Source organism: Columba livia, chromosome 17 (assembly GCF_036013475.1).
Source record: "Columba livia isolate bColLiv1 breed racing homer chromosome 17, bColLiv1.pat.W.v2, whole genome shotgun sequence".
Classification (NCBI taxonomy): Eukaryota; Metazoa; Chordata; class Aves; order Columbiformes; family Columbidae; genus Columba; species Columba livia.
The window spans coordinates 4158567-4171429 of record NC_088618.1 but is presented as its reverse complement, the minus strand read 5'-3'; the positions used below and the strand labels follow the sequence as shown (position 1 = coordinate 4171429).

Here is a 12863-nt window from a genome sequence, read left to right as displayed (position 1 = left end):
AGCGAGTGTAATCTGGAACTTGGAAACCTCTTGGTGTGCAGAATGCACTGCTGCTCTGTTTCTTTGCCTCGCCTTTGTAGGGTTGCTACATCTCATAATGACTTAAATACTTGATGATAAAGTGCCAACATCTTTTTCTGCTGGTCTTGGGAGTAAAGGCTTGACATGTCATACAAATAATACTCTTGAAAGATGCTTTTTAAAAACAGTTTTGCTTGTTTCATGAGCCATAGTAAGTCTTGTTAAGCTTTTTTTCCCATTGTGAAACTTGAACTTTTGTTTCTGGTAGGTTGCAGGTGAGGTGTAAAGTTAACTCCGGTGTTTTTGTTTGCTTTGTGTTAACTAAAGGCTAAAGGAGTGTATGAAAAAGTTGGTGAAGCCACAGAAACAGCACTTACCTGTCTGGTTGAAAAGATGAATGTATTTGACACAGACTTGAAAGGACTTTCTAGAATTGAACGTGCAAATGCTTGCAACTCGGTCAGTACTCTTTTATCTGGAATTCATTGGGGAGTGAGTTTTGTGGTATGTATTATTTAAATGCATTTTTATGCCTTTTTTTTTTTTAATAAGGTGATAAAACAACTCATGAAGAAAGAATTCACTCTGGAATTCTCAAGAGACAGAAAGTCTATGTCTGTCTATTGCACACCGAACAAACCAAGCCGCACATCCATGAGTAAGATGTTCGTTAAGGTCAGTTCCTCACTTGAGAAAGTTCACTTATGAAATGGCTACAAGGTAGCACAATACTAAAAAACTGTCACAACATATTTTAAATATTGTATTGGGAAGGAGTTTATTAAGCTATTTTTTTTTCCTCTGCAGGGTGCTCCTGAAGGTGTAATTGACAGATGTACGCATGTCCGTGTGGGAAATGCTAAATTACCATTAACCTCAGGAATTAAGCAGAAAATAATGTCTGTTATTAGGGAATGGGGGACTGGTAGAGACACATTGCGTTGCTTGGCTCTGGCGACCCATGACAATCCACCCAGAAAAGAGGAAATGAATCTTGAGGACTCCTCAAATTTCATTAACTATGAGGTAAGTTTAGTAAAATATTCGTTTAACACTTATTTCGCTCCCAAACTCAAGAATGGTGACTCCGTTTGTTTGATTCTTCTCTGAGAAAGGTATCTGAGAATTTTTCTTTCTGGATATTTTTGAGGTCAGACACAATAGTTGGCCACACACACGGAGGGAATACCCAGAGTAAGAAGACTGTATGTCTCTTTGGGGAAGGTTAAACCACAGGAAGCTCTAAGTTTTATCCCTTATGTTACCTGTCACTTCTAGTTCATTTCCCCAGTTTATTTGGGGTTTTAAAAAAAACAACCAAACACACGCCACTCTCTTTGTTCTTGGTGGCCGTTTCACATGTTGCTGCTTGGGTAAAAGTATAAGAAAAAATCCAGTTAAACAGCCACCTGCAAATTTTATTTATATCAATAAGGTCCACGGGATCATAACACTTGAAACTGTTTTCAGAAGCTGACTCTGAAAAATATTCCAAAAATTGATTTGTGGTTTCAGCTTTAGTGGTTTTCAGTTGGCTGTTGCTCAGCTGCAAGATTTCCTTAGGGGTTTGTGATTATCATATTGGCTACTCTGTAATTTTCCAAAACAAATGAAAACAAATGTCACCACACTGAGACTTTAGCGTGCAAGCAAAATGATTAGCGAAATGATGTCAAATGAGAAGTTGAGAGGATTTTGCACTAGAACTTGGTGCTGTCTTGTTTCAGACCAACTTGACCTTCGTTGGCTGCGTGGGAATGCTGGATCCCCCCAGAATTGAAGTAGCTTCATCTATAAAGCTGTGCAAACAAGCTGGTATTAGAGTTATTATGATTACTGGTGACAATAAAGGCACAGCGGTAGCCATTTGCCGTCGCATCGGTATCTTTGTGGAAGATGAAGATGTTTCTACAAAAGCCTTTACCGGTCGCGAATTTGACGAACTCTCGCTTGCTGCCCAAAGAGACGCTTGTCACCATGCCCGTTGCTTTGCTCGTGTAGAGCCTTCCCACAAATCCAAAATTGTTGAGTTTCTTCAGTCTTTTGATGAGATTACAGCTATGGTGAGTAATAGAAGTTTTATTTGGTTTGAAAGATACATGCTGTGTTAAAACCTAAATTATGCCTTGTTGGACTAATGCCTTATTCTGGAAAACAGTTCTTCTGTGTTCTTCTGAACTTAAAGCTTCGGAATAGTTCTGAACTTAAGTGATTTTTTTAAAGATCCGAAACCACACCCAGTGCAAAACTCCTTTCTCGTCCTTTATGTAAGTGCCCACCTTATTTTTCTTTCAATTTTAAATTCTTGTTTTAGACTGGTGATGGTGTCAATGATGCCCCTGCATTGAAGAAAGCAGAAATTGGAATTGCTATGGGTTCTGGTACTGCAGTAGCTAAAACTGCCTCTGAAATGGTTTTAGCAGATGATAATTTCTCAACTATTGTAGCTGCTGTGGAAGAAGGACGTGCAATTTATAACAACATGAAACAGTTCATCCGTTACTTGATCTCCTCCAATGTTGGAGAAGTTGTTTGGTAGGTTTAAAGTGTTTTTTTTTTTCTGTGAGCTATAGTGACGATGGAGTCTTTAGTTATTTATTTACTTCCAGTATTTCTCACTAAAACCAGAGAAACAGGTTCTCCAGGTAATTGATGGTTGTGATTGTACAGAACTCTGCATGCTTCTAGTCTTTACTAGAGAACTTTAGCATACCACAAAAGTCACATTGTGTTGCATATTAATATTCTAGCTCAGTAGATGGCTAAATGCTTTACCATTATTTCTATGATTGGAATAATTTTCTAGAATAGGAAAATAAAAACCCCAATAAAACATTACAAGATCTGGTATTTCAGATAACTTAGCCACTGATATAACTTAGATGTTTGTTTAACCTCAAGTTACAGAAGATTGTGCTCTCCTTGTCTCTGGAAGGAATGGTGACCCAGTGCCACAGAACGCACTTCTGGTGACAGAGTGTCCATATTGACCTCTGAGCAGTTGCTTATATCAAAGCACTTTCTCCCAGAGTGAAATATAAACCACCAGTTGCCTTGTTTCTTGTAGACTTGAAAGCTGTCCTTCATATGGCTCTTGCTGCAGCCCCTGGGTCTCTTCTATTTATTCACACGGACTTGGAGCCATGAAAGCTACATTCTCATTAAATTTTTGCAGGGACTAGCAGTAACCTGGCTAAATGAAGCTTAGTCATTTGAGCTAAAATGCTGTTACGTCTGCAAGAGTTTTAGTGTCTTTTAGAAAGTGGCTTGCAAGCTGTTACGTATGTATGTATTTACCTATACAGACAAGTAGAGTGGGGAAAAAAGTAAGGCTAAAGTAGAAACTCTTCAATTCCCAAAGTTACAAGATGGTGATAATGCTTCAGAACTTACATGCCAGTGGTTAAAAGTGTTTGCTATTGGATATGTTTCCAGTTTTCTGAATGTGAATAATTGTTTGATATTAAATGGGTAACTCTGTATGAGAAAACAGAAGTGATGCTACAGGCTTAGGTTTAAATATTAAAAGGCTTTATTTACATGCACAAGAATAAGCTTATGGTGGTTTTTTTTACAGTATCTTCTTGACGGCTGCGCTGGGCTTTCCTGAAGCTCTAATTCCTGTCCAGCTGTTATGGGTAAACCTCGTGACAGATGGTCTCCCTGCTACTGCCCTGGGCTTTAATCCTCCCGATCTTGATATCATGAATAAGCCCCCACGCAACCCTAAAGAGCCGCTGATCAGTGGATGGCTCTTCTTCCGTTACCTGGCTATTGGATGTAAGTAGTAATAGTGCGCTTTTTTTTCAGCTTCCATTGAAAGCGGTTTGTCTAATTTCCTCATATGCTGAAATCTTGAGAGCTGGCAATAAATGTTCTGTGGAACTGGTGTTCTTCCTTTGTTTTGAGATTCACACTTTGTTCTGCGTGTTTACAGGCAGTGGTATCTAAATTAACTTTTTTGTGCTTAAGTAGAAGGGCACAACAGGTTTGCTGGCCTGATTATAATTGGGGACAATAAAGGAGTATCAGTTTGTGAAATCAATGGATGTGGGTTTAAACTTTAAATATAGCTATAGTACTGTAGAGCTAGAATAAGTATCTATGTGGATACTTAACTGATGCACACTGTCTTCACGCCAGAAGCTGTCACCTTAGTTTTTTGAACCGACTTAATAGATCTTACATTAATTAATACTGATGTTTTACTTTAAGTACATTTCTGAGGGGGGAAAAAAGAAAAGTTGCAGGTTGATTTCTCCAAGTGATACCCTTGTTTGCCTTCAGTTCTAGCTGTCAGCTTCCATAAGCAGATATTAGAATCTGTCCAACAGTATAATATTTAATGATTAAGTTACAGCTGGTGGAACAGATTTTTTTGCGTATAGGACAGATGAATTACGGTCTGTTTTCTTCACAGCACTGGAGGTCTTGAGGTAGAAGTTCAAGTGTGGCAAGTGAGATGGTCTCTTGCACACAGTTCACAACACTGAAAAGAACACTTTTGTTTTCTTAAAGGTTATGTTGGTGCTGCCACAGTGGGTGCTGCTGCCTGGTGGTTTATCGCTGCTGATGGCGGTCCAAGAGTTTCCTTTTATCAGCTGGTATTTGCTCACTTTAATGTCTTGGGGGGAGAGGGGAGGTACCTGCTTGTCATACTTGTTACTTGAAATGACTGTAGAATAACAGTAGGTTAATGAAATTTGTATAATGAGATGTTTTCAGACTTCATTAATGTAAAACTTGATCATGATTAATTAGTCTTAACGCTAAAGCTCAAAGCTGGGACACCTGAGCTTCTAAACAGTTTGAAGGACTAATTGTTGTCTTGTAAGTAAAAGACTAATAGGGATTTTTCTAAAGCTGGCAAAAGTTTAAACCAGGAGTCATATCAGAAAGTTTTGTTTTCATAATACTTGCTGCTTATTTCATAATTGCCTGGTTTACATTTTAAAAGTTAACAAGCTGTGGAAGTGAGTTCACATTGTTCTGTTGTAGAGCCATTTTCTGCAGTGCAAAGAGGACAACCCAGACTTCTCCGGTGTTGACTGTGTGGTTTTTGAATCTCCATATCCAATGACAATGGCTCTTTCTGTCCTTGTCACCATAGAGATGTGCAATGCCCTCAACAGGTTTGTATGTCCAAATAGGAAAGCAAAGCTTATCCAAAATCCTGGGGTTTGTGCAATTTCTTTCTTAGCATATAGACAGCTCAACTAATGAAGAATGAGTCATATTTCCTTTCTGAATCCTGGTAATGCAAATAAAATGTCTCTCTTGGATAACATTTGAGATCTATTATCATAAGGTGTATTTTTAAGTCTGCCAATTCACTCTGGTATTTTACTAAGCATGAACAACTGAAGTATTTTCCATTATTTCTAATCTAAGCTTAATCAATCAGATTATCCCTCCTATGTTGGTATAAAGTGATATCAAGGAGAACTAAAATAAGAATGCTGAAGATATGGAAAATAGTTTTTCCTGCCCTAAGGGCGTGTGGATTTAGCCAATTAATGTTAGATTATAAATGGAAACCACTAAATAGCACAATGTCAAGGGTATTTTTCTTCAAATAGCTTAGAGGTCAGTTAATTTAAAAACAAATAAACTTCAAGTGTACAGCTGTAGTCCTACATAGTAAGAATATTGCTCTACATCTGATGTTCTGGATCTCAGCCTCATCTACAGTACAGCCTAAATGTGGATTGTACCTGAAGAGCAGAATTAAAGAACAAGCATTTAAAAGGTGCAAGTACTTGACCCTCCGCACAACCAGCCTTCGAGTGAACCTCGAAGAAGCAGCTGTGCTGGGTGCCCTGGCACACGATAGACAAGGGAGGATTCTGCCTTAGGTTGCTGTGCCCGTCTTCCCTTACCTGTCCCGTTGAGACAGTCTTGGCAAAAAAAGCTCAGCTAGATCAGGAATGAGCAGAACACACAAAAGCTTTTAAAATTAAATGTGAAGCTGAGCTGTGACTGCTTTGCTGAGCAGGCTTCCAAGGTAGTTTAAAGTTGTAACGTGTATAGACCAAATCTTGGTATCTTTTCGTCATGAGAGAGAGAATTGTGACTTGCCATGCTGCTTTTCTTTCCAGCTAGTTTTCTGATACATTGTATATGTAAAACACCAATAGGAAATTCAATATGTACCGTTTCTCTTGCAGTCTATCAGAAAATCAGTCCTTGATGAGGATGCCCCCATGGGAAAACATCTGGCTGGTGGGCGCAATTTGCTTGTCCATGTCACTGCACTTCCTCATCCTTTACGTGGAACCACTGCCAGTAAGTGCACGTGTCCTACACGTCCCCAACTTGGAGACAGAGCAAAAACTTGTCTGGAGCTTAAGGCAAGGGGTGGTGGAGGGGGAGAAAAGATGTAACGCTTGCCTTTTCTTTCAGATTATCTTCCAGATCACACCTTTGAATGTCACGCAATGGCTGATGGTATTGAAAATCTCACTACCTGTCATTCTGCTGGATGAAACACTTAAATATGTGGCCCGTAACTACCTGGAACCTGGTAAAGATAGTGTGCGGCCTGCCACCAAACCGTGTTCTTTGTCAGCATGCACCGAAGGAGTTTCCTGGCCGTTTGTGTTCATTACTATGCCCTTGGTTATCTGGCTTTACAGCACAGACACTAACTTTAGTGATATGTTCTGGTCTTGACTGACATGGTGACAAGTTTTACATTCAAAGAAAAAGTTTAACTTAATTTTTTTTTATTGTTTAGAGCAACTGTCTATTTCTGCTGAATTTTCACATGAACATATTTGCCGGTGATGGAGGTTTCATAATCTAGATTTTGGTTTTTTTGCTTTTTCTGACTTCAGTGGGGGCGATATATTCCTCTTTTATACACAGTTAAAGTGTCCATTGACATGTACAGAGAACTAACACTATTTTATGCAAATATTTTTTTGTAGATGAAAAGCATGTACAGTGTTCTGTTCAATAGTCTATTCATCATGTAAAAAAAGGAAACTCTTTTTGAGCCAGCGGACACTATCAAACTAAATTGGCAGCAGATTTTAGGGAATGAATGTGTGTCGTCTAAAACTAAAAAAGCATGTAACTGTTTGTCTTCTGCATGGTCATCCAAACTTAATTTGTCATAAAGTCAGGTTTTACTCATCAGCAGACCTTTCTGCGCTGGGTAGCGAGTCCTGCTGCCTTGGTCAGGATTTCTTCTTGGTTTCCACTCTTCCTACTCTCGGTTCTTAACTGTCCTTGTTTACACCAGTTTCTGTATGAGGTTTGCCTAATCTTGCTCGTGCAGAAAATGTCATTCCAGGTGCAGCCTGCTGGGGTTCTTCCATACTCAACACACATAGGGTTGTTTTTTTTAAGATTATTTATTTAAGTGTCTATTGTATTTTATTGTAACAGACCTTAGTTTTGCCGGTGTTGCCCATTACGCAGGAATAGGGAGGGCTATTTCTATCTCCTTAAATCTAAAGCCTTTTTAACAAAATCTGTTTTAATTCAAAAGGGTTTAAGTTGGATTTTACTACCTTATTTACGTGTGTTGGATCCTTTTTTTTTTGACTCACCACCCCCTTAAGATCAAAACTTGTAATGAGACCTGGAAAAATAACTTGCACTGCATAGCTAGAAATTGGATTTCCTCCACTTAGGGCACTAATGATCAGTTGTATACATGGAGTTACTCTGCTGGCCTGTTGTTAGCCTGACTTGAAGTAACAAGCTCGTGTGTGTTTTTTGTAAAATCTGTAAATAGCACATGACCAAATTGAACATATTGTATAGAACTATTTTTATTTTAATGTGGCACTAACCACCTTCATTACTACGGTAAATGTTAAAGCATGTTTTCAAATTCAGTCCTGTATCAACAACGTGTAAGTCATTAACAGTCCTAACTGTGGTGTTTTTCTCCAATGCCTTCCAACTTTCATCGACTAAAGTGAGTATTTCTCTTCCATTTCACCATGCCAGTGGTGACTTGCTGTAAAATAGCATATGCTGTATACATGTTGAAGAATAAATAGTAATTTACTTCATTCCCATGCTGTGTTTTGTCAAACTCTGCTGTGCTACATTATTATCACCACTTTAGACTCTTGTTTTGTGGTCTGAAGCTCAAATTACTGATTCTAAAGGCAAAGCACTTGGCTTTTGGTTTAGGGTATTTTAGGTCTTGTTTTATAGCACCCGGGGGCCTTAATGCCCCAAGATGTTGCAGCTTTTGGTCTTAAGTTTGAGATAAAATTGGACAAATCCGTAACTTAAGACAGCAACAGCTGTTCACATGAATGTTTAGTGTCCAAAACACTCTGGTACTTGTGGTCAGGTGCGGGTTTACTCCAAGGCTTTTTCCTGCTCTGCAATAGGGGCTGCCCCATGAGCTGCCCACCCTTCCCCAGGCTCTGGTGTCTGCAGTGCTGCTCTCCGCAAAAACAGCTGCTTTTTTTTCCAGTGAGTGGTCATATGAAAAGACAACAGTCGCAGCTTAACGGGATAGTCTTGGAAAATTGTCCTGGGGTCACTGTGTCTTTGTAGACGAGCAGGTGCTGGGTTATCTTCTGCTGGCTTAGTCTGCTTTAATAACCAAATTCAAACAGATTTGATTCCTCAGAGGGGAAAATGATAGTTAAGAGCTATGTTCTGTTGGTGCCAGCTGGAATCCAGTGAGCACAGATAATTCTCTAGGTTTTTGAGCTTTCAAATATAGATGCTAACCTCAAAATATACAGACCCTGTCTGAAATCCCACTGTGTTGTGAATACTCACTGTTGATGTAAACTATGATTTGGTTGATGCTGAAGTGACTCAGGTAGGGGAGCTGGACCTGATGATGTAGTAGCTGTGTTGCTGAACTGTAGGCATTTAAATCCTGTTGAACACCCTTTTTAGTGTGGAAGAACCTGTCTTTGCCAAACTAAGATTTTTTTGCATACCACAAAACCAGTGGCCAGCACCAACCATTTGCTGTATCAATAATAAATGAGCAATATGAGGTATGTCCCTGTTTCTTGAAACAGGAAACTGATAGGTCACGATTTATAATTCCTTGAGATTAAAAGTGTGTTATTTGTTGGAAACAAATACCAGCAAGTTAGTTTTATGTGCTCGCAGCATTATTGATAAACATTTTCCAGGGCAGGAATGCCACTGAATCTCCAGATGCTGGTTCTATATGAACCTCCAGAGCACCATGTTGGGCTTGTTTTAAGCAACATATCTGACTCTCACCGTGAATTCCTGTCTATCATGCCAAATAATCCTGCTATATACCCCCTTTCTCCCTGTCTCTAAGAAGGGGAAAATGACTGTCAATAAGCAGAATTCAGTCTTCAACAACTTCTCTGTTGGGTCTCTGTCAATGTTGAAGATGAATCTTACTGCTTGTGTCTGGATTTCAGTGCTGACATCTGAGAGCTCATTTGTATTGGATGTCTGGGGGCACTTGTGTTAAAGCCTTGTGTTCCTTGGAGCTGGCCTTTGGCTGGTGGGTGAATGGGGTGGCATTGGTCCCTACAGGCACCTGAGGCTACCGAACAGTCAGGTTTTGTAAGGTGCTTTTGAAGAGCCCAAGCAATCTTAATATACTTTGGGTTTGTTTTGTTTCATTTCTCCCTAGTCTTGCTGTCCAGTTTTCCCTGCAGAAATGGAGCAATAGTGTTCCCTAAAACCAGCACTTGCTTATCTTTGGTTCAGTGACAATCGTTGCTGTGTTCTCAGTACTTCTGTTTGCTGGGTGTTGCAGCTATGTGCTCAATACCAGCCTTGGCTGGGCTGGACTGGCCAAATGTTAAGACCTACAGTGATGAGCTTCCTCACGGGCAGCGAGTGAAGCCGCCTGCCCTGAAATCCCTGGTGATCTTGGAGCTGGGCTTAATCCTCCTCCAGTCGAGGCAGCTGCAGGAGGCTGCTCAAGAACAGCACGAGGCAGCTGATGGCTCGGCTTTTTCATTCTAGAAACTATAGAAAATACAGTGCGAGGTGCAATGCACTGCAAGAAAATGTGTTAACTAAAAGGCTTGTCCTTAATCACACACAGAATCACATTGCATAGATCCTGCCGTTCTCCGGCTGTCAGTCCTTTTGTCTAGACAGGGCAAGAGGGGACTTTTCAGTTTGGAATAGACTTGCCAACATCGCGAAGTTGAAACTCCCAATTTCTTTGTTCCCTGCGTATTTTTCCCTCCAGCCTCCCCACTGTACTCAGGTCATCTGGGGATAGAAACAGGTACCTCCTCTTCTAATGTGTTAGCCCGGTGAATATTTAAATAGAAGCACTTATTTAAGCAGAAGTAATTCAAAGTTACCCAGGCTTTATCTCCCACCCCATTTTTAGGAAATGACTTTATACTTATTTCTTTATGCCCTCATCTCACTGAGCTTTTTCATCTCCACTGTTTTCTGGATTCCTTAGTGTCCTCGTGTATTGTGATCTATTTTCTAGCATGAGAGGCGTGTGTAAAGCTCATGTCAATCCTGTGATTGATGCATCTTGTGCTAGGAACACCAGGGAGGATATCAGCTTATCCTGGGCAACCAGTGGGCTTTGGGATGAGAGTAGCTCCTTCCAAATTCAGTGTTCTGTACCGTGGTCCAAATCAGAGCAAAGATGGTCAGTTTTATGTCACATATTTAGGCGGGGCTCTTCATAGTGCCTCGAGCAATTCAAGGTACGGCTACACAACAAGCTGCTCCTTTTTGCTGGCATCCAAACAATAAAAATAGTTCATATTTGGTTTCCCAAAGTATTATTGCAAATAAGTATGAAAGAGGCTGCAGAAAAATATATACCAATCTGCTGTAATGCTACGAAGCTTATGTTTGTAGGGAGACCATTTTGAAGGAGGCTAATGGTGAGGAAATGAGGTTTTAATCTGATGATAAAATGCAGTACAGCAGTCCTGTCACTGTTCAAGAACACAGCTGATGCACAGAATATCCATGGCAAACAGCTTAAAGACGGTTGAATTTGCTGAGATGAAGGGAGGTAAAACTGATATAAAGTTGTCTGTCTCTTGCACCTGTCTTGTTTACTTTTTTGCACTTCTAACCATTAACTGTTTCCCTAATCTCTGCTAATTACATCCTTAATTACATTAATACGCATTTTCAAATCTTAGCAGGAGAGCCTAAATTTAATAAAGTTGAAGCAGTGTTTTGAAGAGCCACCATCAAGTTCTAGAGAACCAGAGTACATGGTTCTTCAAGGCTGTGGTGTAGGGGTAAAGTACAGGAGTAGCTTTACTACGTTGTACTCTGCCCTTTGCCTATGCGTTAATCTGTAGTTTAACAACTTGTTCAAAGCTTTCCTACTGCTGCCCAGAACAAGCTGCATAACTTGGAAAAGGGACATTGTTGGGTCGCTTCGGGGCTAAACTTGCAATATAAGGCCTTGATTAGAAAAACACCCTTGATGTTATTAACTGGAGCTCAAACCATGTAGTATGGGACTTGGAAGTAAAAATTACGAATAAGTGAGACTTGCCTTTTGCCACCAGTCAGACAGAGAAAGGCAAAAGCCATCTAAACACGTCTGGATTCTTTTTCACTGCAGTTTTCTGTGGGAAGGGCTGACTTTGGTGATAAAGGGAGCTCTGCATTCGAAGAGCGGAGCCAGAATCTGGAGGGTTCTGGGCTGTAAGAACAAAGTAACCTGAGAGTGTCCCTTCGATGACAGAGCAGCCAGTTATCAAACTTCACGTTCTTTCTTCTGTCACTGTTGATCTTAGTCTTGCTTGTATAGTGATACTCAGCATTCATCCTTTCATTAACTGATGCCTTTTCTTTCTTTCCTTTTCAGCAATACTGGAGTAATCGCTTCCTAAACAATTTTGCAGAAATGTAAGGTTGTTTTGTTGCGTGCATGTGTGTTTAGCAACACATCTACCAAAACTTCTGCATGTATCATGTGTAAAGATTCTTTGCTTTCCCTAAAACAAAACTCATTGTGTTCTCTGTGCAAGAAACGTGTGGTACCAGTAGGACTTCATTATACAGATGTACAAACGTGCAATATAGCTTACGAGTCGGAAACTCTCTCCAGAGAAGTTTGGTTTCTGTGCTGCATGGGGAAGAGTTTTTTTATCCTTGAACAAGAATCGCGGAGCTGTCAGCCAGTTTTCCACATTTCTGTATGTAAAATGTCAGTTTATACCATGTACAATATCAAAATAATGCATGCCTTCGGTTGTAGACAAATCTTTCTCTGTATTGTATCATCCCAACAAACTATAACAGCTTCTGTACAATGCTATCCTATTTATAAAATTCATTGACAGGATTACAGATGAATGTTAAACCGTAAGTCGCCAGTTCATAACTTTGGATTTTTTTATCATGCGTGCAAATCAACCTCTTTTGCACTGTAATGTAACTTATTTAAATCTAAGGCAGTAAGACAGATGTTGGTGCAATACAAAACATTGTGGTGCATTTATCTAAAAAGCAACAACCGACTTTGCCAGTTCCCACAACTGCATGTGTGACCTTTAGAAGTTGTAAATAAGATCAGTTGTCTATTTACATGCTGACAGTAAGAAGCATCACACCTCTAGTTTCATTTGTATCAGGTAAAATAAATTTATTCTACAATACATACTTTGTGTGTTATTTTATGCACTTTGTTTTCCGCAGGTACATGTGTACATACTTCAGTGCTCTTATATTAATGCCAGGATGACACTTAATAGCACCAACACCTTTGCAATCTTTCCTCCTAGAACTATGCAGACGCCGGCTGCTCTCCGGCAGCGCCGACCTCGCTGCTGTGATTTCCTGTGTCCGGGGCTGCACTGTGTGTGTTTAAGGGACACTGTTAAGTACTTTGATCACCTATTATTTTTTTTTTTATTTTA

The 12863-nt window shown here is 39.9% G+C and overlaps 1 protein-coding gene across 2 annotated transcripts in view; it reads left to right on the top strand.

The window, feature by feature from the left end:
* Positions 1-12604, top strand: part of ATP2A2 (ATPase sarcoplasmic/endoplasmic reticulum Ca2+ transporting 2) — a 41689-nt gene extending 29085 nt beyond the window's left edge. The window contains exons 11-21 of one of the 2 annotated variants that reach the window (XR_010466690.1): positions 349-480; positions 574-696; positions 829-1047; positions 1749-2084; positions 2336-2556; positions 3599-3801; positions 4540-4625; positions 5020-5153; positions 6189-6306; positions 6424-7951; positions 11810-12604. Coding sequence is in view for 1 of the 2 variants with exons in the window: in XM_065032843.1 (XP_064888915.1) it covers positions 349-480; positions 574-696; positions 829-1047; positions 1749-2084; positions 2336-2556; positions 3599-3801; positions 4540-4625; positions 5020-5153; positions 6189-6306; positions 6424-6544; positions 11810-11823 (1707 nt within the window). In the remaining variant the exon portion in view is untranslated. The remainder of the gene's footprint in view (positions 1-348; positions 481-573; positions 697-828; positions 1048-1748; positions 2085-2335; positions 2557-3598; positions 3802-4539; positions 4626-5019; positions 5154-6188; positions 6307-6423; positions 7952-11809) is intronic. The other variant, XM_065032843.1, reaches the window with a different exon arrangement.
* The last annotated feature ends 259 nt before the right edge of the window (positions 12605-12863 follow it).